At 64.4% G+C, this 22,372-nt stretch overlaps 4 protein-coding genes across 4 annotated transcripts; all 4 read right to left on the reverse strand.

Moving 5' to 3' along the window:
* Positions 1–1,891: 1,891 nt before the first annotated feature.
* DUSP23 (dual specificity phosphatase 23) lies at positions 1,892–3,433 on the reverse strand. Its single transcript, XM_088535408.1, has 2 exons — positions 3,140–3,433; positions 1,892–2,086 (listed from the first exon to the last, which is right to left on the reverse strand). The coding sequence occupies exons 1-2, from the start codon at positions 3,407–3,409 to the stop codon at positions 1,901–1,903; spliced, it is 456 nt and encodes a 151-aa protein (XP_088391534.1). The 5' UTR covers positions 3,410–3,433; the 3' UTR covers positions 1,892–1,900.
* A 3,255-nt stretch (positions 3,434–6,688) lies between these two features.
* On the reverse strand, positions 6,689–8,282 carry LOC148592271 (C-reactive protein-like). The gene is made up of 4 exons (XM_088535403.1): positions 8,219–8,282; positions 7,913–8,003; positions 7,602–7,771; positions 6,689–7,287 (listed from the first exon to the last, which is right to left on the reverse strand). The coding sequence occupies exons 1-4, from the start codon at positions 8,280–8,282 to the stop codon at positions 6,689–6,691; spliced, it is 924 nt and encodes a 307-aa protein (XP_088391529.1).
* Positions 8,283–10,959: 2,677 nt separating this feature from the next.
* On the reverse strand, positions 10,960–12,187 carry LOC104578565 (serum amyloid P-component). Its single transcript, XM_010226121.2, has 2 exons — positions 12,124–12,187; positions 10,960–11,579 (listed from the first exon to the last, which is right to left on the reverse strand). Exons 1-2 carry the CDS (start codon positions 12,185–12,187, stop codon positions 10,960–10,962), a joined length of 684 nt encoding a protein of 227 aa, XP_010224423.2.
* Positions 12,188–16,540: 4,353 nt separating this feature from the next.
* On the reverse strand, positions 16,541–18,108 carry LOC148592272 (atypical chemokine receptor 1-like). The gene is given in 2 exon segments (XM_088535416.1): positions 16,541–17,524; positions 18,087–18,108. Coding segments are annotated over 2 exon segments (1,005 nt in total). The 5' UTR covers position 18,108.
* Positions 18,109–22,372: the final 4,264 nt, after the last annotated feature.

Consider the following 22,372-nt stretch of genomic DNA (forward strand, 5'->3'; position numbering starts at 1 on the left):
CCGGGCCGCGCCACCGTCCCGGGACTCCCTTCCTGCCCTTTCCCACCCCATCCGTCACCTCTCTAATCCCGTCCCGGGCGAGGGGACGGCCACCGGCGCGATGTCCCCAGCCCGCCGCGCTGAGCCGGAGCTGGGCCGCCCGCCAGGCCGGGGGCTCCACAGGCCCTCCTGGCGCGGAGGGGTCACACGGGACGGGGACACGGGCGCTGAGGCCTTGGGGACGAGCGCGATGACAAGGCCGGCGCCGCGGTGCCAAGAGCAGCCGCGGGCCGGGGAGCGTCCAGGCCAGGGTGGCCCTGGCGTGATGGCCGCCCTGTCCCCTCGGCCTTGACGGGGGGTCCACGGTGCCCCCCTCCACCAGCCCGGCCTGGCCCGGCCCGCTGAGCCCGGGTGACTATTAAGGACAGAGCTAAAGCGAGCGGAGTTAAGAGTAAATAATACTGCGGCTAAGCTGCTTTCCTGCCATCTCCCGGGCCCATGTGAGCCCGGCTCCGGCGGGCTTAGGCGCTGCCGCTGGACGGCGCCTGGCCCGGCCCGGCTCTGTCCCCGGCTCTCCCGGGGCTGCGTCACCCACCCCGGCCACTCGTGTCCCGGTCCGCAGGGCGCAGATGCCACCAAGGAGGCCGTGGTCGCCACCAAGGAGGCCGCATTGCGGTCACGTCCCCCCCGAAGAGCGGGGATGCCAAGGTGGCTCTCGGGGACACGCAGCAACCCCTGGCCTTGGGTCACCGCCTGGCGTGCCCAGATGTCCTGGTGGAGGAGAGGGGACAAATCCGGGACCCCACAGCCACCCCCAGACTGCTCCCTTAGGCCCAGTTTGGAGAAGGGCAGGGTCATTTTGCCAATGCCATCACCCTGGTTTTTTGAGGGGAAAGGAAGGCATTTTGGGTATTTTCTCCCAGAGTTTGGGGGCCGCTGGAGCTGCCGGGCACGCGGTGGCCGTGCCGGGTGGCCCAGGCTGCGCCTGCACCCGCACGAGCGCCCGGCGCTTCCGGCCATGTGCCGCGCGCCCGGGAATAGGGACGGTGACGCTTGTTGCACTTGGGATTTAAATGCCACCAAGGTTAGGAGCAGCTGAGAAGAGATTTTCAGGATTGGATTTTTGGACAGAGATGCCTAAATTCCAGCTAAGCTTCCCTTTAAGCATCAAAGTCCCTTGGATCGACGTCTCGGCAGCGGGGTGGCCCTTGTGTGCTCTCTGACGTGGCCACCGGCCCTGGCACCTAAACGGAGCCCCGTGTCAGCGCTCTGGCTCTTTCCCGGTGCCCAAAACAGAGCTGACCATGATTCCCATAGGGATGGGGACAAACACGCCATGGGCAGCAGCCTGAGGAGCTGCATGAGGCCAGCATGCAGCTCCAGACCGAGGTGTGAGGTGTCTCCAACACCTATGAGGGCCTCTTGGCCAACACCTGGATGCACCCTAAGGTAGCCCTGGAATCCTGGGCAAGCCCTTGGGTGACTCCTGGGTGCCAAGCAGGGGGCTGGAGCCTCTCCAGGCTCTTCCTTTGGAGCATCGTTGCCATGGGCTGTGTGTGGCCAACACACCGAGGCTGCTCGGAGCCCGTGGGAGCTGCATGCGCGAGCTGGTTCCTCAGGCACAGACCAAGCACAGGAGAGTCCTTTAATGATGGACAGGGCGGAAAGCAGCCCCTCCGAGCTGGAAAAGACTCCCCTTCCATTTTTCAGCTTGACAGAATGACCATCTCCACCCATCTCTGTCCAGCACGTGCTGTCTTGGGGACGACGGTGACTCTTGGGGCTCCTCTTCGTCCTTGCCAGCCCTGTGGTGGGGCAGATCCCACCGCCATCGTCCCTCCAGTTTGCTGCATCCAACGGAAACGGCCCTGCCGGCCCCGGTACCGGCGCGGCGGTGGGAGACGCGGAGACAGGGCTGCCCCTACTTAGTGCGCTGGTAGAACTGCACCACGGCTTTCTCCTGCTCATGCGTCTCGATGGCGCCCGGCCGCAGCCTGCGGATCTCTTGGATGGCGTCGATCCCGCTCATCCTCTGGGTCTTCACGAGGTAGCAGGCCAGCATGGTGCCCGTGCGGCCGTTCCCCAGCAAGCAGTGCACTGCCACGGCCTGGACAACGGCACGACTGGCATCACTCACCCGTTGGCGTCACCTCCCCGTCCACAAACCCCTCCTGCTGCTCCTACTCCCGACGTCACCCCACCGGCGTCACCCTGTTGGTGTTACCCCCGTTGGCACCATCTCTGCCTGGTGTTACCCCCGTTGGTGCTATCTGCCTTGCTGTTCCCTCCTCTGCTGGTGCTTTCCCTCCCTGACGTACCCTTGTTGGTGCCATCCTGTGGGATGTTACTCCAGCTGGTGTCACTCCGGTTGGCATTACAGCCTTCCCACACTGGAGACACCCCCGTTGGCATTACCTCCGCTAGCCTTACCCCCACCTCGGTGCTATCCTCCTCGGCATCACCTCCCCTTTGGTGTTACCTTGGTTTTACTCTCAACTGTGCTACCCCTTTGGCGTTACTCCCATTGGTGTTGCCCCCGTTGGCGTCTCCCCCATTGCTGTTATTCCCATTAGCACCACCCCTGTTGGCGTTACCCTTCCTTGGCATTACCCCTTTTGGCATTGCCACATTGGCAAACCCCAAATTGGTCTTACTTCTCCTTGGTGTTATTCCCACCGGTTTTCCACCCATTGGCAATACCCATCTTGGCATCTCCCCTCTTGGCGTTCCTCCTCCTTAGCGTTATTCCCATTGGTGTTATCCCCCTTTGGCATTGCCCCCTTTGACGTTCCTGCTGTTGATGTTTCTCCTCTTTGGTGTCATTCCCATTGGTTGGGAATCGGCAATACCACCCATCGGCAATACCCACCTTGGCGTCCCCCCTCTTGGCGTTCCTCCTCCTTAGTGTTATTCCCGTTGGTGTTATCCCCCTTTGGCACTGCCCCCTTTGACGTTCCTCCTTTTGATGTTTCTCCTCTTTGGTGTCATTCCCATTGGTTTCCCACCCATTGGCAATACCCACCTTGGCGTCCCCCCCGTTGGCGTTCCTCCTCCTTAGTGTTATTCCCATTGGTGTTGTCCTGCGTTGGCATCACCCACCTTGGCATTCCCCCCATGGGCACTACTCCTCCTTGCCGTCATTCCCATCAGCCGGCCTTACCTCCCCCTTGCCGTTGGCCTCCTCCACGAGGCTCAGGAAGCTCTGGATCTGCTCCTGCGTGGGCGGGCAGAAGTCGGGCACGCGGAGCCGGTGGAGCTGCAGCTGGGGGCAGGAGTCGTGGTGCGGCGGCGCCCGCTCCGTCAGCGACACCAGGTGCCGCACGCCCTGGTCCAGCAGGAACTGGTAGTGCCCCGGCTGGCGCGGCATGGCCAGCCCGGCCAGGCGCCCCGGCGCCACCCACGAGAAGTTGCCGGGTTTGGCCGTGCCCATGGCCTGCGGGGACACGGCACCGTGGGCCCCGGCGCCCCGAACCGGGCTGAGCCCCCTGCCCCGGCCCGGCCACTCCAGGGGGTCCCCCCTGCCAACCGGTACCTCCTGGGACCCCAGGGCTGCTCAATGGGACCTAACCAGGACTGACCCCCCGGCCGGTCCCTCCTGGGACCCCAACCGGGACTGACCCCCTGGCCGGTACCTCCTCGGACCCCAACTGGGACTGACTCTATGGCCAGTACCTTCTGAGACCCCAAATGTGACTGACCCTCTGGCCGGTACCTCCTGGGACCCCAACCGAGACTGACCCCCCTGGCCGGTACCTCCTGGGACCCCAAACGGGACTGACACCCCTGGCTGGTACCTTCTGGGACCCCAGGGCTGCTCAATGGGACCCAAACCAGGACTGACCCCCTGGCCGGTACCTCCTGGGACCCCAACCGGGACTGACCCCCCTGACCGGTCCCTCCTGGGACCCCCGGGGCTGCTCAACGAGACCTAAACCAGGACTGACCCCCTGGCCGGTACCTCCTGGGACCCCAACCGGGACTGACCCCCCTGACCGGTCCCTCCTGGGACCCCCGGGGCTGCTCAACGAGACCTAAACCAGGACTGACCCCCTGGCCGGTACCTCCTGGGACCCCAAATGGGACTGACCCCCCGGCCGGTACCTCCTGGGACCCCCAGGGCTGCTCAACGAGACCTAAACCAGGACTGACCCCTCGGTCGGTACCTCCTGGGACCCCAAACAGGATTGACCCCCCGGCTGGTACCTCCTGGGACCCCAGGGGCTGCTCAATGGGACCTAAACCAGGACTGACTCCCCTGCCGGTACCTTCTGGGACCCCGGGGCTGCTCAATGGGACCCAAACTGGGGCTGCCTCCCGGCCGGTGCCTCCTGGGACCCCAACCAGGACTGACCCCCCGGCTGGTACCTCCTGGGACCCCCGGGACGGCCCCGACCGGGTCCCCCCCGCCCCGGCCGGCAGCGCCCGGGCCCCTTTCCCCGGGCCCGGAGGCCGCGCGGGATCCTCGGCCGCGGCCCCGGGTCCCGCAGCCGCCGCGGGCCGCCCCGCCAGCCCCCCCGGTGCCTCCGGGATCCCCCCGGTGTCCCCTGTCCCGCCTTGGGCCGCTCCGTTCCCCCCCTCCCCGCCCCGGGGTCGCTCCGTCCCGTCCCGGGCCCGCTCGGTACCGCCGGAGGCCGCGGCGCAGCCGGGGAGCGTCTGCAAAGAGCGGCCGGGCGGCGGCGCAGGGAGACGCGGCCGGGGACGGCGACAACGACAGCGACAGCGACAGCGACAGCGACGAGGGGGCCCCGGGGCTGAGCCCGGGGCTGCAGCGGGTGCGGGGAGCAGCAGCCCCCCCGCTTGGACCCTATTGTCCGGGGGGCAAAATCGGGGGGACGGGAGGGTGTCCCCAAACCGTGTCCCCCCCCCAACCCTGCTCCCCTTCCTTCCCCTGCCGCCCTAATTAATTTTCTGACACTCTCTCTCTTTAATTAACCCGCCATCGACTTTGTCCTCGGCGCTGCAGGGGACGGTCCCCGGGGTGTCCTTGCCCGGGGTGCCGCAGACCCTGCTGCGCTCCGGGGACTTTGGACCGGCGGGGACGGTGACACCGCGAGGCAGCAGTTGCCGCAAGCGGGACAGGCACTCCTGGCGTTTTATAGTGCCAAGAGGCCCTAAAATGGCCGTTTTCCTGGTTCATGTCGTCCGAGTGATGTTTTTATGAGCCACTACTGCAATTAAATCCTCTTTTCTCCGCTAGACAAAGAAAACTGCATTCCAGAAGGGTAACAAGAGTCAGGTGTTAATGCCGTTGCTATTGGCATTATCGTTTTAGCCAGGAAAAAAAAAAGCAGCAAAAGTGCATGGAAATTCCCACTGCTCTGGTGACAGGGTCTTAAATCTAGGTCCTGAGCAGGTGGCTCTGCCAAGAGGCTTTGGGGCAAAATTGAGGGGTTTTGTGGGCTCTGGATGGGGCTGAGGACGTGGGTGATGGGCGCCCATGGCACCGCTCTGCCTGCCGGAGCTCCCGGATGTGGTGGCGGTGTGGGGTTTATTTAAAGAAAAAAATGCAAAAAGGAAGAATGAGAAATATTACGGGGAAGCCCAGGCCTTGCAGCAGGGCCAGAGCAAGGGCCCCCAAAGCCTCCTGCTCCCCGCTTTTGGGGTCCTGTAGCCGTGGTTGGATCCTGAAGGTCCTTTCGAACCGTAACAATTCTGTGGTTCTCTGGTCCTATCTGTCGGCCCCTGCCGACTCCAGCTTCCAAGGAATGTGGAGCTGGAAGGTGGCTTCAGGCCTTCACCAGGTTCTGGAGATCTCATGTGATGTCTGTTGTAGTGGCCAAGAAATGTGTAGATCAGAGAATCACAGAATGGTTGAGGTTGGAAGGGACCTCTAGGGATCACCTAGTCCAGCCCCTGCTCCAGCAGGGACCCCCAGAGCAGGGGCACAGGGTCCATCCAGGTGGGTTTGGAAGATCTCCGCAGAAGGAGCCTCCACAGCCTCTCTGGGCAGCCTGTGCCAGGGCTCTGGCACCCTCACATCAAGGAAGTTCTTCCTCACATGGACATGGAGCTGCCTGGGGTTCAGCTTGTCCCCATTACCCCTTGTTCTGTCACCGGCCACCACCAAGAACAGTTTGGCCCCATCCTCTTTACATTCTCCCCTCAGGTATTTGTACACGTTGATCAGATCCCTCTCAGTCTTCTCTTCTCTGGGCTAAACAGGCCCCGCTTGCTTAGTCTTTCCTCATATGATAGCTGCTCCAGGCCCTTCATCATCTTCGCTGCTCTATGCTGGACCTTCTAGATGAGACACTTGGGGACATGGTTTAGCAAGACGATGTTGAAGGGTTTACGGTTGGACTCTGTGATCTTGAAGGTCTTTTCTAACCATAATGTTTCTATGATTCTATGTGGATCTCACCTGGCTACAGCCTCTTCCCTTGACTGGGCCAACACAACCTCTTGGGGTAGAGCCCCATGGGGGAGCATGAGGTACCCATGGGTGTCATTTGGGGACCCACCTGTGTGCTGTGGGGCTTGATGGATCAAATTGGACCAGTAAAGACCTCTGCTGCTTTTGAAAGCCATTTTCTTCATTAGTTTGATGCCATGTGGGCAACCTGGGCTTACAACATTGTGTGACAGGGAAGGGGGACAGGGAAGGGGGGCATCATTGTGGTTGCATCTCAGCTTCCTAAAGGTCACCGGTCCCTATTAGCAAGGACATAGAAGTGCCCTCTCTGTAGCTCCTGGATGGGCCTGGCCTGTCTCAGGGCTTCAGATACACCTCTCCCTTGGTCTCATAGGGGAAGTTTCTCCAGCCAAAGATGGGGGCTCTGAAGGGCTCGTTGTCTATGACTGAACTCACATCTCTGTCGGAGAGCCCCGAGTCCCACATGTAGACATCCGAGATCTCCCCTGCGAAGGACTGGCCGGCATCAAAGCTGCCCGTGCGGGAGTCCTGCTTCTGCCCCAGCACGATCACGGCCTCGTTGCTCACGGTGTAGCCCTTCTGCACTCCCTTGCGGGGCCGGGCTTTCCCATCGATCCAAAAGCCCACGATGCCCGTGGTGGACTCCCAGGTGGCACAGACGTGCTGGCTTTCCATCGGAGACGCCTCGGGGATGGGGAAGGACACAGCCTTGCCCCCCACGTAGAGCTGGTACTCGCCAGGCCTGGGCTTGAAGAGGAGGATTTCGTTGTCCTGGGCCTTGGTGGCGTAGGAGAAGAGGCTGTAGGGCCGCGTGAGGTCTGTGTAGGACCTCAGGCACACGGAGAAGTTCTGCAGCGGCTGCTCGGGCATTGCATTAACCAGCACGTAGGAGTCATTGGTCTCTTGAGGAAACACCAACACTTCCGTGTAGAGGTCTGGGAGAGATGGCAAAGGGTGGCTGCTGCTGTCACAGCAAGGACTTGTGGCCACCTCCCACCCCTCCAGACAAGGACACGCCGCCTGGGCTCATTTCCCAGGAAGTAATTTGGGAAATTCCCCAAATTTCACTTCCCAAAGTAACGCACCAGCAATGAGGCCACCGCTGGCCCCAAAACTGGATGCGCCGTTGAGAAACCCTCCTCACACCGTGTCCTCATGGAGCCACCAATGTGGGCGGTGACACAGCATGACGGTGACGCGGGCACACGGACCGCATGGAGCCTCCCCCCCACGGACACCCCGTCCCTACCGTTTATCCACAGGTCGTGGGTGGCCATGGCGCGGCCCTGGGCCGTGGTGACTGTGCAGATGTAGGTGCCGAAGTGGGTCTCGTTGAAGGAGCGGATGACAAGGACATTGTCCGGGCCCTTCTGCAGGGGCTCCCGGCTCCCTTGCTTCTCCCACAGGAATTGCTGAGGACTGAGCCGGGCGGGAGGTCACTTGGGGCTGGGGACACCAGGGGGTGGCCTGGAGAGGCCCCGGTCCTGCCCCTTCTCCTCCCGCTGTCCATGGGGATGCCCGAGGACCCCGCTGGCCACCGGAGGGGTGGGAGAGCCTCACCTGGGGTGGCCGGAGACCTCGCAGGACAGCATGACCCGGTGGTACATGGTGGGCGCCGGCGGGTGCACCTCGATCCGGGCGGTCACCGTGTCTGCGGCACCGGCAGGGAAGGGCTGGGGGCTGCGTCACCCTGTGCCCCCCTCGCGGTGCCCAGCGCGGCGTCACCCTGTGCCCCGCCGCGGCGCTCTGCGCGACCCACTGCATCCCCCCGGCAAACCCGCCGTGCTCCGTGTGCCGCTGCTCCGCCGCCGCGCGTCCCCTGCCGTGTCACCGCACCCGCCGCGTCCCCCTTGGCAGAGCCCCTACCTCGCGTGGCCGAGGGGCCGAAGAGCCCCGCGAGAGCAAGGAGCCAAAGCCACAGCGTCCCCATGGCGCCCGATGGGTCCCCGCGGCCACTGGCGCGTCCGTGGGTGCCCGCGGAGCCGAGCGCTGCCGTGGGCAGGGAGGGCAGGATGGGGTGACCACGTCGTTGTGCAACGGCGTGACGCGCGCGGGCGGCCTTTGCGTCCTGGCGGCGCTGCTGCCCGTTGCGGCCCCGGGGATATTTGGCCGCGCTCCCGAGACCAGATCGTTCGCTCGGGAGCCTGCGGAGCCAGCGGGTTGGCAGGGAGCCCAGGGACGGCAGGGCCGTGTGCTGGAGAGGGGCAGAGATGAACACGCGCCCGAGGACCTTCCCCTTGACGTGTCCTTCTGTGGGTGGGATGGCAGGAGAGATCCCATGTTCAAGCCAACAGGACCAGGACGGGTGGCGGGATAGACCCCCAGCTGGGATATGGGCAGACTTGGCCCAGCCCTGGCTCAGGACTTGGGGACAGACCCGCTAAGGCAAATTGAGCAGCGAAAGCACCTGGGGGGACACCCAGGAGCATCTGTCCCCATGTCCTCAGATCCTGGGACCTCATAGACAGGGCAGGGCTGCAGCGAGTGTCAGCCAGGGGACAGAGCTGGAAGGAGTCACCCATGGGAGCTGTTGGCTTTGGAAGTCCCCGAGCTGAAGGGATGGGGCAGAAACAGCAGCTGGGAGTTCCCTGGCACCGAAGGAGCAGGAAGCCTCATGCCCGGGAAAGCACCGGGGCCGGGGGACAGGCGGGTGGCACACGAAGGGCGCGGATCTTCCCGGGCGCTCCTGCTCCTGCCCGGGACAGCGGCGACGGAGCAGCCGGCGGGGGGTGACGATTCCCACCCCTCCACCCCACGCAGCCCTGACACTGGCGGGGTAAATGCTGGAATTTCACCTGCAAGGGGAATTGCAGGGAATAGAGGAGTTTTCTCACCTCCTTATCTGTTTCTCTACTATTTTCAACGTGGCTCCTATGGGGAGTTTTTGATCCCCGCTTTTGGGGTGGGAAGAGGCAGGGAATGGTGGATCTTGTGTTTTGGAGCCCTCCCTCTGTAACATTCCCCTTGGGTGTCTCCCAGTCCCTCTGCAGCTTTCCCCACTACCCCCAGCTTTGATTTCCTCCCCTGAGCCCTTCCAGCTTCATCTCCTCTCTCAGACATGGGCACCAGAACAGATCTGGAGACCGTGGCCCGGAGGCACCAAGGACGCAGGCACTGGCAGGACCACATCCCTATGGAAGCAGCAGCTCCTGGGACATACAGGCTGGTCCTGGTGATTTATTTACACTCATCTGGTTGCTTTAACCCCTCTTGCAGAGATCCCCCAATTTCATCCCAGACTGAGCATCCTAGGGCAGGATTCAGGGTGGGAACATCCCCAGCTTTGTCCCTGGCTGGCGTCCATGCAAATCATTCATTCGGCAGCTTGGCAGCGGCCTTTTCTTCTCTCGTTGCTCCTTTCACCCTGCTCGAGGTCTCCCTGGTGGTATTCCTGCTCCTCATGCGTTTGAAGAAGGGTTTCATGTCACTTTTGATTTCCTTTGCTGAAGCAGGGCGGAAAAAACAAAGACTCTTTGCAGGGCTGTGTGTTCGTATGGACACGTGGAAAACACCCTAGGACCAACAGGACATCCCGAGGAACTGGGGCTCAGGGCTGGTCTGGGGAAGGGAAGACACCTCCAAGGCCCCGGGGAAGAGGTGGCCACTTGGGGATGGAGCTGGGCGAATCCAGGTGGGTTGGGGCAGGCTGAGGTCCTGCCCTCCCGAGCGATGGGGGAGATGGGGGACCCCATCTGTGACATGTCCCCATCTCTCTGAGCCTTGTTGTGTGGGACCCTGCTGAGCTGCTCTTGGCCCCCTTCCCACCAGGATCTGTCGCTCCCGGGGATGCGGCTTGGCTTTTCCCTCCCCGGAGGACGTCGCGCGGAGGCGGCGCGTCCATCTGGAGCTAGGGGTGCTCTGCGGAGGCAAAGCGGGTGCTGGGACATGTGGGACAGCGAGGGGACATTGGGGGCTGCAGCCATCCCGGGACAGCAAGGGGACGTGGCGGGCTGCAGCCACCTCAGGATAGCAAGGGGACATGGGGACTGCAGCCATCCCGGGACAGTGAGGGGACATTGGGGGCTGCAGCCACCTCTGGACAGGGAGGGGATGTGGGGGGCTGCAGCCACACCGGGACAGCGAGGGGACATCGGGGACTGCAGCCACTCCGGGACAGCGAGGGGACATTGGGGGCTGCAGCCACCCCAGGATAGCAAGGGGACATTGGGAACTGCAGCCACCCAGGACAGCAAGGGGACATTGGGGGCTGCAGCCATCCGGGACAGCGAGGGGACATTGGGGACTGCAGCCACCCGGGACAGGGAGGGGACATTGCGGACTGCAGCCACTCCGGGACAGCGAGGGGACATCGGGGACTGCAGCCACTCCGGGACAGCGAGGGGACATTGGGGGCTGCAGCCACCCCAGGATAGCAAGGGGACATTGGGAACTGCAGCCACCCAGGACAGCAAGGGGACATTGGGGACTGCAGCCACTCCGGGACAGCAAGGGGACATTGGGGACTGCAGCCACCCGGGACAGCGAGGGGATGTGGGGGGCTGCAGCCACCCCGGGACAGCGAGGGGACATTGGGGACTGCAGCCACCCCGGGACAGCAAGGGGACATTGGGGGCTGCAGCCACCCCAGCCGTGCGCCCGGCGCGTTCCTAGAGCACCAGGGCCTCCCGCAGCCTGGCCCTCACCACCACGTCCCCCCTCATCTCGTAGCGCAGGCTCCTCCAGGCCAGCACGGCGGGCGGCAGCCGCAGGGACTGGTAGGCGGCTCTCATCTTGTCGGGCGAGAGCCCCGCGTCCCACATGTGCACGTCGGCCAGCTCCCCCGTGAACGAGTTGTACGGGTCGAAGCCGCCGCCGTAGCCGTCCTGCTCCTGCCCCAGCAGGATCACGGCCTCGGCGCCCACCGTGTAGCCCTTCTGCAGCCCCTTGCGCGGCCAGGGCTTCCCGTTGAACCAGAACTCGGTGAGGCCGGTGGCCGATTCCCAGCTGGCACAGACGTGTTCCCAGTCCCAGCGGCCCTCGGGGGTGCGGAAGGTGACAAACTTGCCCCCCACGTAGAGCCGGTACTCGCCCGGCTTGGGCTTGAAGAGGAGGATTTCGTTGTCCTGCGCCTTGGTGGCGTAGGAGAAGAGGCTGTAGGGCCGCGTGAGGTCCGTGTAGGACCTCAGGCACACGGTGAAGTTCTGCAGCGGCCGCTCCGCCTGCGCCTTGAGGAGCACGTAGGCATCGCTGGGGTCCTTCCGGAACACGAACACCTTTCGGTACAGGTCTGCGAGGGGACAGGGGGGACGCGGCGGGAGCAACGCGTGGACGCAGCGTCGTGCGGCTCCCTTCACCCTCTCCCAACCTTCCTGTGTCCCCTGGCGCCTTGGGGTGCCCAGGGCCCACTCTGCCTGTCCCACTCTTGCCCCCATGGGACACGTTGGGGTGTCTCTGGGTGAGAGCAGCCTCGCTGGGCCCTGGCGTCCCCCCATGCAGCACCCCAGGAGATGCCCTCAACGCTGCAGCCTGTGACCCAGGGGCACCGATGGGGTCCAAACCCCCTCCTGCCCAAAGCGCCCCGGCCGCGGGCGCAGTCACACGCTGGATCACAGAGTGCTTGAGGTTGGAAGGGACCTCTAGGGATCATCCAGTTCGACCCCCTGCTCCAGCAGGGACACCTGGAGCACGCGGCACAGGGTGGCAGCCCTGCGGGATGGCCATTGGGAACGGCTGGAAGCATCCACGGAGCCCTCCGTGCTCCCGCTCTGATTTCCAGCTTTGTGCTCCGTATCCTGCGCACAGGATCCCGTTCCCCCGGGAACATCCCCTACCTTCCTGGGCCGTGATCCCGGAGAGAGCAGCGAGGACGAGGAGCCAGAGCTGCAGCTTCCCCATGGCGCCGGGTGCTGGGGGCCGCGCGCGGTGCCTGGGGACGGCAGCGGCAACGGGAGCCGGGCGGCGCCTGCCCCGTTTATCCGCTGGGCGCCGGGGAGGGGAGATGCCCCCTCCAATCCCGTTCCCAGCAGCCTGGCACGGCCGAGGAGGGTGATTTCACGGCATCACGCGGTGCTGGAAGGCCCTTTCCCCCCGGTCTGCATGAGGCTCCCCCTTGGCGCGGTGCCCTGGGTTTGTGCCCGGCCGCTGGCAGCCAAGGACACCCTCAGGGTGAGGTTTCTACCTCCTCTCACCCCTTTTCCGGGGCAAATCCCCTGGGAAGAGCATCCTGCTCCGAGCCCGGCCAGGCTGAGATGCTCTTGGAGAAGGAAGGGGAATCTGCTGCTCCCCTTCCTTCATGCACCAAGGCAGGAGCGTGGGCAGGTCTCCCGGCTCCCAGGGGCATCCGCAGGCTCCCTCGGTGTCAGTCGCCCTGGATTTGGGCCTTGCAAGGCAGCGGCAGCACCGGGAAGGCCTGGAGAGCTCGAGGGGATCCAGCCCCGGCGCTGACCACAGGGGACGTCGGTGGCGCTGGTGTCTCTCATTCCTGTCCCCGCTGTGGGGCCGGTGGCCGGAGCCCCACGGGGACTTCCCAGGCAGATCCCTGCAGCTCCCAGCACAGCGAGGCCGGCAGACGGAGCCGGGAAAACAAAGCTCCGGGCAGCAGGTGGCAGAAGAATCCACGGCAAAGCCGGCGCGTCCGGAGACGGAGGGTCCCGGCAGCCCCTGCGGATCCTCCTCCGCGGGCAGCGGGGCCCAACGGAGCCGGGAAGGGCCATCCAGGCCCCCCTGGGCAACGCGCTGCCCGTGGGAGCCCCGAGCTGGTTGGGAAGGGGGCGGATTTCCATCTGGGAATGGCCATGGGGACAGAGAGCACAAAACTCCGCCGTGTCCCTTGGGGTTTCCTACCCGGAGAGGCGTTTTGGGAGCCGGGGTGGCCAAACGGGGCTCGTTAATAACGATGCCGGGTGGTCCAGGGGGGCCCATGGCACAAACCAAGCCTGAGCGCGTGGCGCCACGGCCAGACCAATCCCCGGGATGAAGAACACGGAGAATCCAATCGCTGGGGGGATACGAATGCGATGGATGGGTCACATTTACCACCAAAAGCTGCGGGCAGCTGGAGGGGCCGTTCATGGCATCGCAGTGTGTGGGAGCTGAGGGACGGGACGGCAGTGCCAAACGGGGCTGCTTTGGGTGGCACTGCCCTTTTGGGGAAGATCCAGGAGGTCTATTCCTTTCCTGGGAGCAAGGGACGAACCGCGGGGCTGGTGTCACCCGGAGCAGCTCCGTGTGGCCATCCCGAAGGGCTGGAGCGGGTCGGAGCCCTCCCCGCGTGCCACTGGGGCCACCACCGGGCCATGGAGCCCGTTGGTGGCGAGACCTTGGTGTCCTGGCCTTGCAGCTGAGCCTCCCCGTCTCCTTGTCCCCATCCCGAATCGCTCCCGGCTCCCCTTCCACATCCATTTCGCAGCCTGTGCATCTTGTGACCGCGCGCGGAGCCGTTCCTAATCGGAATGGATGAGGGCTGCTTAACCGCCTCCGGCGCCGGATATAAATCACCCTGTTTCCCGCTAATAGACCGGAGAGCTTCTCTGCCATTATTAACTTTTCTCTCTAATTTGGAAGCACGAGGAGCGTATGCCTCCCATTTCCCGTCAGTTGCTCCTGCGGGAGCCCTCACGGCAGCGTGACCGGAGGTGATGGATCTCGTCACAAGAACCAGCGCTCGGTGGGGCTCGGCCGGGCCAAACATCCTCAGGAAACGCCGTCCCCGGCCCTGGGAATGCCGGGCCTCGTCCTGCGGTTCCTCCTGCACTTAGCATGGAGGGATCCGGGCAGATCCCGGCTCCAGGGGGGCGGCGATCCGGCCACGCACGTCTGGAGCCACCAACCTGTGACAGTCGCTGTCACAGTGTCCTCCCTATGGTGGCCCTGGATGGACCGCAGTGCCCTGGGTGAGAAAATTCCTGCTGCCGGTTTGGTGGGAGCGTTTTGGAGCCGTCCGCTATGTCACGGGTGACGGAGCCGCTGACAAATTGCGGAGCGGGTCGGAGCCCGCGTGTCCGTGCGCTTCTCAGCACCTGTCACTAAACGCAAGGCGAGCCTGGAGAACAGGGCCTGACAAACGTATATATTGTATATAATCCCCACCGGCTGATCTCCGACATGACGTTTATCTCCACTCGTCAGGAGAGAGTGAATAATCCCCCTTCACTCGCTCATGGAGATAAACGCCGGCGCTGGGATCAGCGGCGCCCGCTGCCCTTTCCATCCGTGGAGGGATCCGGGTGGATGGTGGGCTCTGCTCTTTGGCCAGCCCTTCCGAGCTCAGCTCTGCTTTGAGATCCATGAAATGCCCCCCAAAGTGGGGAAACTGAGGCACGGCCGGCGCTGCGCACCGTGGCTGCGCTGCCTTCCATCAGCAACGGGGCTTTGCCCGGGACTCGGTGCCCGGAGCAGGGGCTGCTCCGCATGGAAAACAGGGATGCGAGTTTGGAGACGCCTTCCGGAGTGGAGCTGAGCGCGACCCCATGGCCATGGGGACAGGGGGTGGCCCTTGGCGAGCGCCGAGGTGCCCGTGACGGGCCCTGCTGGCCCCGCCGGGCTCTTCCCGTGGCGCCGCTCCAGCTCCGAGCGGCCCCGTGACCGCCCGGGCGCCCGGAGCGGCTCCGCGCCGCCGGCTGCAGCGAAGGGCCCAACGGGAGCGATGCCCCCGCGCGGCCGCGATCCGGAGGAACGGGCGGATCGGGGACGTGGGGAGGCGAATCCCGGTGCAACGAGGGGTCCCGCTGGAGACGGCAGCGCTGGGAGCCCCATCCCGCTGGGAACCCCGTCCCGCTGGGATCCCCATCCCGCTGGGAGCCCCATCCCGCTGGGAACCCCGTCCCGCTGGGATCCCCATCCCGCCTGGAGCCCCATCCTGCTGGGAACCCCATCCCGCCTGGAGCCCATCCCGCTGGGAGCCCCATCCCGCTGGGAACCCCATCCCGCCTGGAGCCCCATCCTGCTGGGAGCCCCGTCCCGCTGGGAACCCCGTCCCGCTGGGAACCCCGTCCCGCTGGGAGCCCCATCCCACTGGGCTCCCCATCCCGCCCATCCCCTTGGGGAGCTGCTGGTTGATGGGGAGCGCAGGACGGGACGGGGGTGGCTCTCACCCGGCTCCCTTGGGCTCTTCCCGGCTCTCCCCTTTGCGGCTCCGGCCCTTTCGCAGCCCGGCTCATCCCGGAGGTGACCGGCTTCGGGGATGCACGTGGGCAAAGGGGATCTGCCTGGGCCCGGATGGGAAAAACAGCCCCCAAAACGTCCTCCCGGCCATAAGGGACCCTCTGCCCGCAGAGATAAGGATGCAAGAAGCGAGGAAAAACCACCGCGTTTTTACAGCCCGACAAGTGCTTAAATCAGAGCAAATTCCGGCGGCGCCGAGCTGTCGTATTGGAGATTGCATTGCTGGAGCCCAGGCTTCCTCCGCGGCGCGGGGAGGATTTGTGCTGTCTCCGTGCAGAGCTGCAAGGCTGCGGCCGTGATTTCTACCGTCCGCTTGGGCCCGGCTCGCTGGGCTTGTCCCACTGATCTTCTCGTTGATGTTTTCAAGGGTTATTTTGGCTCCTCAGCTCCTTAAAAGCCAAACGCGGCTGCCAGGAGGGATGACGAGCGCTCGCCGCCTTCCGAACACCGTCAGGAGGGTGACAAGAGCTCCGGGTGGCTCCGTGCGCCGGGGCCGCTCGCCCTGCGGGAAGGCAGGGAGCCGAGCACCAGGATTTACAGGGCTCAGGAAACACCCGGCCTCATCCGTCTCCCGCCGCGCTCGGAGAGCTTGGATTTCTCCCGTGCGTTATGGGCGACGTCCCTGGAGGCAGGATGCCTTAAACTTGATTTGACACGTCCGCGCTCGCCATCCATCTCCGTGGTTAAGGAAGAGAAACGGGCATGTGCAGGGGCTGCCGTGGATCCAGCTGGAGCTTCATCCATGGATTTCCTGCTGCTTTCCCCCTTGGTGCTGCTGCGGCTGCAGAGGTTTCGCTCTGCGCTGCCCGGGGCTGAGTCCTCGCAGTGACGGTGACAAGTGTCCTCTGCCCCCTCTTGCTGCCGTTTCAAGGCAGGTCAATCTGCAGCGTCGCGGGTCGAAGCCTTTTCCCCTGCAGGCTGCCGGGAGCGTTTCCCGGGAGGGAATTTGGGTGGGAAAACGCAGCCTGAGCACTGCCAACTCATCACCCGAGTGAGCAGGAGCTGCCACGGGGATGTCCTGTCTATGGGGAGCCTCGGTCTTGCACGGGGGGTCTCCTTGTCCAATGTGGGGCTTTTCCAAAGGAGTCACCAGAAGCCACCCAAATGATTCCCCCCTCCAAACAAGGCCATTTTATTGTCCCTTTCTCCCAAAACGGGTGCCGGGGGGAGCTCCGCGGCAGCACCGGCTCAGGCCGCGCGTCGCAGCGCGGCGGCGAGGAGCAGCAGCGGCACCAGGCCGCAGTGCAGGACGCCGAGCGCCTCGGCGAGGCCCAGCGCCGTGTCGAAGGCCTCGAAGGCGCCGCACGACGGGCGCAGCAGCCCCGCGCGCAGCAGCGCGTCCCCAGCCAGCCCGGCGCCGTAGGGCGCCCAGAGCGCGAAGAAGAGCCAGGGCGCCCGGCCCGAGGCCTCGCGGCGGCGCCGCCACCGCGTCACCGCCGCCATGAGAGGCAGCAGCAGGAACAGGCCGAGGCTGAGGGCCAGCAGGGCCAGCGCCGCGGGCGCCAGGGCCCCGTGCGCGCGCAGCACGCAGGCCGGCGGCGCGGCCGCCACGGTGCCGCTGCTGAGCGCGGCCGGCGCGGAAAGCACCAGCGCCGCGGCCCAGAGCGCCGCCGCCGCCGCCGGCCGCCGGCCGCCCCACGAGCCGCCGGCCACCAGCAGCCCCTGCGCGAAGAGGCCCCAGTGCCGCAGCGCGTGCGCCGCCTTGCAGAGCCCCGCGCCCAGGCGCCAGCCCCGCGCGACGCCCGCCGCCACGAAGGGCAGCGGCAGCGCGAACACGATGGCGGCCGCCGCCAGCTGGGCCACCACGGCCCGGCCCAGGTCGCCCCAGGCCTGCGGGCGCTTGGCCAGGGCCGCCAGCAGCGCCCCGTTGCCCAGGGCCGCCAGGACGCAGGTGGCGGCCAGGAAGGCCGGGGCCACGCGCTGGAAGAGGGGGCAGTAGTAGTTGCGGCAGGGCTCCACGTCGGCGTAGTCCAGCGTGTCGCTGTAGTTGTAGTTTTCCATGATGTAGGAGAGGTTTTCCATGATGTCGGAGAAATTCAGGGCCACCTGGTCGCCCTGCACGCTGGAGCTCTGCAAAGGACACGAAGCGGCCTCGGCATCGGGCGCCTTTTGCCGTCCCCAACTCGCGGTTTTGGGGCTGCCAAAGCCGCTCTTGGGCACGGTGCCCCGCGGCCAACGGGGTCGGTCTGCAGCCGCGGCGCTGGCACCGGCGCGTTGGTTATCAGCGAGGGCCACGTCCATGGGGCGACGCCGCGCGGGGCTGGCCGGGGGTGATACCGACCCCGGCTGCGCCGCGGGCACCGGGACAGACCCTCGTGGGGCCGGTTTTCCACGGCGCCCGGCTCTGCCGCGGCCTTAGATTCCGGGCAAGCTTCGCCCAGGAGGAAACCGGGTTTTGGGAAGCCAAACCCAGGGGTTTCTCAGCGCTCAGGGCAGTCGGGGCTCTGCAAGCGCTGAACTGGGGATGGCAGGAGAGGGGGGGCTGGAGGCGGGAGAAGGGAGGCAGGAAAAGGGGAATCCCATTCCAGGAGGGATGTGAACGGCCCCTGGATGCTCCCCGAGCGGGATGATCCCCTGTGGATTGGGAAGGAGCTTCCCGGGGGATGGAGGGGAGCCGGAGCGCCGCACTCACCACGGGGATGCAGTTGCCCATGGTGTCCGTGGGGCCGTCCCGCACGCGCTGCCCGTGGCACCGGAGGCTCCGCGCGCTCCGGCCCTCGCCGCTCTCCTCGGCGTCGCGGCGAGGCCGACGGCTGCGCCCACGAGATAAGGGGCGGCCTTTTAATAACAAGACGCTTGCCCCGGGATTCCCCTTTGCCACGGAGCGAAGGAAACGGATGGGCTGCCAGGAGCAACTGGAAAACTCGCACGTAAAATTTCTCGGGCAGGAAGCAATCATTTCTTGGCAGAACACCCCAAATTCATTAGTGAATTTGGGGTGTTCATGCCAAGAACACTGAATTGCTTCCTGCCCGAGAATTTCTACCGTGTGGAGTTCCAACCTGCTCCTTGTCGGGATGCTGGAGGATCCAGGGATGAGCGCGTGCAGGGACCGCTCTGTCCCCTGACCCGGTGCTGCTGGAAATGGAGGGTCCTGCAAGAGGGAGCTGGAATATCGGGATCGGGAGGAGCTGGATGCGGAGCAGCTTCCCTGGGCTCCGGCCAGGGCTTTGCAGGAAGGTGCCGGGAAGGAGGAAGCGGCGGCAGCGGGAGCCGGCCGGGCTGGTGCCATCCCATGCCGGGAAGGAAGCCGCGGAGCAGCCCGGCACCGGGTGCTTTCCAGCGCCGGGAGCAGGAGCCATTGATCCGACATGGAAAAACGCAGCGTTTCCTCGGGATCCTGCAGCCCCACATTGACCTGTGCCATGTCCCCTCTGTGTCTCTGCACCGGGGTCGCTCTGGAAGTGCTTGATAACTGCGTGGTACCAAACTGAATTATTTAGTGCCTCTATCCTTTAATAAACCAAATTACATATTTTTCGATTAAGAGAGCCCACTAAATAATTCACTGCTTTGCATTTCTCTGTTTGACTGACTGTTATGGCGAATTACCCAAAGAAAGAACAAGCAAACCTGCTTGTCAGGGGCTAAATTATTAATTCTCACACACATATATATATATTTTTCAGGGTTTTATAATGCGCAATATATGAGGCAATAAAAGCAAGCTGGACAAACAATGTTCGTGGCCCAGGCACCTCCCCTGGCTGCATCCGTCTTCAAGGGGTTTTTTGGGAGTTGTGGTAAGCTCCTGTGGGAATGGGATCCGGCCTGGCCTTCCTGGGCGCTCATTGCACTGTGGGTTGGGGACACCAAAGACCTTAAGCCCTGTCTTGTCCTGGCTTGTGCCCATGCTGGGGGCATCCACCCACGAGCACCCACGAGGGCTTTTCCTGGGGCTTCCGGAGCCCGGATTTGTACCGTGCCAGAGCTGGAGGCTCTGGAAAACTGGGATGGGGATGGAGCGACCAGAGCTGTGGGGCCAGGGAGGTGAGCGGGTCCTGTGGGTCTCAGTGGGTCTAAGTGGGGGTTCACTTGGGGGTCTGGGATGAGGGTCTACGGGCCAGGTCGGAGGAGCTGGGGGTCTGGGCTTGGCATCCAGGCTGGGGGGATCCCAAGGATGGGGCTCCGGGATGAGGGGCTGCGGGTCCAGGCCGGCGCTGAGGGGATGGGGACGCCCGTGCGGCCCCGGGCCGAGGACCGAGCCGCAACCATCCATGGACGGAGCTGTGTCCATCCATGGACCAAGCCGTGACCATCCATGGACTGAGCCGTGTCCATCCATGGACCGAGCCGTGACCATCCATGGACTGAGCCGTGTCCATCCATGGACTGAGCCGTGTCCATCCATGGACCGAGCCGTGTCCATCCATGGACCGAGCCGTGTCCATGCAAGGACTGAGCCATGTCCATCCATGGACCGAGCCGTGTCCATCCATGGACTGAGCCATGTCCATCCACGGGCCGAGCTGTGTCCATGCATGGACTGAGCCATGTCCATCCATGGAGTGAGCCGTGACCATCCATGGACTGAGCCGTGTCCATCCATGGGCTGAGCTGTGTCCATATAGCCCAACCCACATCCATCCATGGGCCATGTCCATCCTTGGCCCTGCTGCTTCCACCCACGGGCTGAGCCGCGTCCTCCTGGGCTGCATCCCGTGTCCATCCCTGTGTCCAGCTCTGCCTCCCCGTCCTTCCCCCCGGGACCCCGCGTCCCCTCGCCCTGCGCCCACGTCCCCCCATGGCGCCGGGCGCTGCCGCGCGGCCCCGCTCATCGCAGCGGCCCCGCTGGGCACGCGCCAAGGCCTGGGGGACAACGGGCTCTGCGGGTGACACCCCAGGGTGCCCGCGCTGGGCGAGCCGGGCACGCAAAGGCAACGAGAGCAGCCGAGAACGTGTGTAATCCAGATATATTTAGAGGATTATTTTCCGAGATTAGCACAGGATATTAGAAAGGTTATAAAGTTAACACCGACGTTCGTTGTCTCCCCTTATGTACATACAAGAACACAGCACAACAACACGGACCGTCCTCTGCCCTGCCCCGCCGCCGCCCCCCGGCGCGTCCGGAGCTCCGTACGGATATGGCTTTCGTGGTCTATTGAGAGTTCAGTGCCGGCCGGGAAGCACCCGGAGCCGCTGCCCTGTCCCAGCGCCGCGTCCTGCGGCCGGGCCCAACCTGCCGCCCCATCGGTGCTGGGGACGCTCCTGCCATCCCCATCCCGCTCATCCCGGGGCTGCTGGTCCATCCCGTGCTGAGGAGCAGCATTCCCGAGGGATTTGTGGCCCGTTGCTGTGTCTGTGCCCAGAGGAGATGCCCGTGTTGGCGAGGCTGGGCACAGCGTGGGGCATCACCCTGCCCAGCAGCAGACCCGGTGGCTGCAGCTCTCCTGGGGACCCACCTTGGTCCAGAAGTGGCCACGAGTTGTCCCGGGTCACCCTAGTGCCGCAGTGACGCTGCTCGGCTGTCCCGGGTGCTGGCAGGGCTGGCTGCTCCGTGTCCCCTCCCCTCGGTGACACTGTGTCCCTCCCGTCCCCGCACTAGCGACGCCGTGCGTCCCGTCACCCCTGACACAGGGCACGTGGTCTCACACCGGGGACGCGACGTGTCCCCTCGCCTCTCCGTGCCCCCAGCACGGTGGTGGCCGTCCCCGGCCACGCTAAGGACAGATGTCACCCGCGGTGACACGGTGTATCCTGTCTCCTGCAGCGCGGTGGAAACCACCGGCGCTAACAGCGGCACCGCGGTTTGTGCCGTCACCCATCATCTCCCCGATGGATCCCACTGCTGTCCCGTCACACCAGTGTCCCCCCTGTCACCCAGCGCAGCCGCACCGGTGACCCGGCGCATCCGTCGCCTCCCCGTGCTCCTGGCACAGGGTTTCCACTGAAGCCCCTTAAGATGCCCCTGTCCCCTTCTCACAGCCCGTGGCCCTGTGACAACCACGGGACATGGGTGACACCAGACCCCTCCCCGGGACACGTCACCTCTCCTCTTACGCAGTTTGTCGCGTTCCCCCTCGATGACACCTCGCAGCTGTGTCCAGACCCTGTGTCACAACCCTCCGCCGTGTCCCGTCGCCCCCCAGACTCGAACAACGTGATTAATTCTCCAACAAAAGTCACTATTCTGTTATTTCGTACCGCAGTGGATCCCGTCACTGCTTCACACCCAACATTTTTTGTCCTAACTCCTACCCTACGAGGATCTGCCCCGCCACTCTCGACCTGGTTTACCTGTTGCTCCTCACGCTCATGACATGACGCCCTCCTCACCCCAAACGCAAGGTGTGACGGACGTCACCTCCTCGCGGGCTCGTCCATCCCACGCCTGGTCCTCGTGACACGGCACGTTCATGGCTTCATCCACGCTCATGTTCTCACACACACATCAACGTGGTTTATCCTCGACGCTTGCAACACGTTTCTGCCCATGGATCCTCCCATGGGCAGCAGGATGGACCCCCTTGTGCCCGTTGGCCCCCACGCACCGTGACGGACCCCACTGCCACCTTGGTCATGAGATGGTGTCTCCAGCACCACCTCAACCCCACGGCATGGGGCATCCACAGCTCCTCATGGCCGAGGAGGCTGCAGGTTTCCTCTCGTGTTTCCTGGGACTTCCACGTTGACGTGGGATCTGCCTGAAGGCCAAAGCCTGATTTCTCTTTCTGGGAGAAAGAGGGAGCTGAGGTTGTTCCCGGTGCTTGGAAACGCTGATGATGTCTATAGAGCTGGAGCAAACACAGAAGCCAGGTTTTTAGGACTGCTGTGGCCGCGGCAGGGTAAACTTTGGGTTAACTTTGGGTAGACTTTGGTAAACTTTGCAGCCAGCGAGGAGACGGCTCCAGCGTCACCCGTGACAGCAGCAGTGACAACCCCCTGCACCAGCCCTTGGAGCGCTGCCGGGTGGCA

The sequence above is a fragment of the Tinamus guttatus genome, unplaced genomic scaffold (assembly GCF_059628265.1).
Source record: "Tinamus guttatus ecotype Peru unplaced genomic scaffold, ASM5962826v1 Tinamus_guttatus_pri_ptg000629l, whole genome shotgun sequence".
Taxonomy (NCBI): Eukaryota; Metazoa; Chordata; class Aves; order Tinamiformes; family Tinamidae; genus Tinamus; species Tinamus guttatus.

Coding starts and splice junctions, on each gene's coding strand:
- DUSP23 (XM_088535408.1), bottom strand. CDS start 3,409: ATGGGCACGGCCAAACCCGGCAACTTCTCGTGGGTGGCGCCGGGGCGC. Junction 2,087..3,139: donor AGGCCAACGGCAAGGGGGAG/GTAAGGCCGGCT, acceptor GCCGTTGTCCAG/GCCGTGGCAGTGCACTGCTT.
- LOC148592271 (XM_088535403.1), bottom strand. CDS start 8,282: ATGGGGACGCTGTGGCTTTGGCTCCTTGCTCTCGCGGGGCTCTTCGGC. Junction 8,004..8,218: donor CGGCCCCTCGGCCACGCGAG/GTAGGGGCTCTG, acceptor CCGGTGCCGCAG/ACACGGTGACCGCCCGGATC. Junction 7,288..7,601: donor CCACGACCTGTGGATAAACG/GTAGGGACGGGG, acceptor CATCTCTCCCAG/ACCTCTACACGGAAGTGTTG.
- LOC104578565 (XM_010226121.2), bottom strand. CDS start 12,187: ATGGGGAAGCTGCAGCTCTGGCTCCTCGTCCTCGCTGCTCTCTCCGGG. Junction 11,580..12,123: donor CGGGATCACGGCCCAGGAAG/GTAGGGGATGTT, acceptor GTCCCCTCGCAG/ACCTGTACCGAAAGGTGTTC.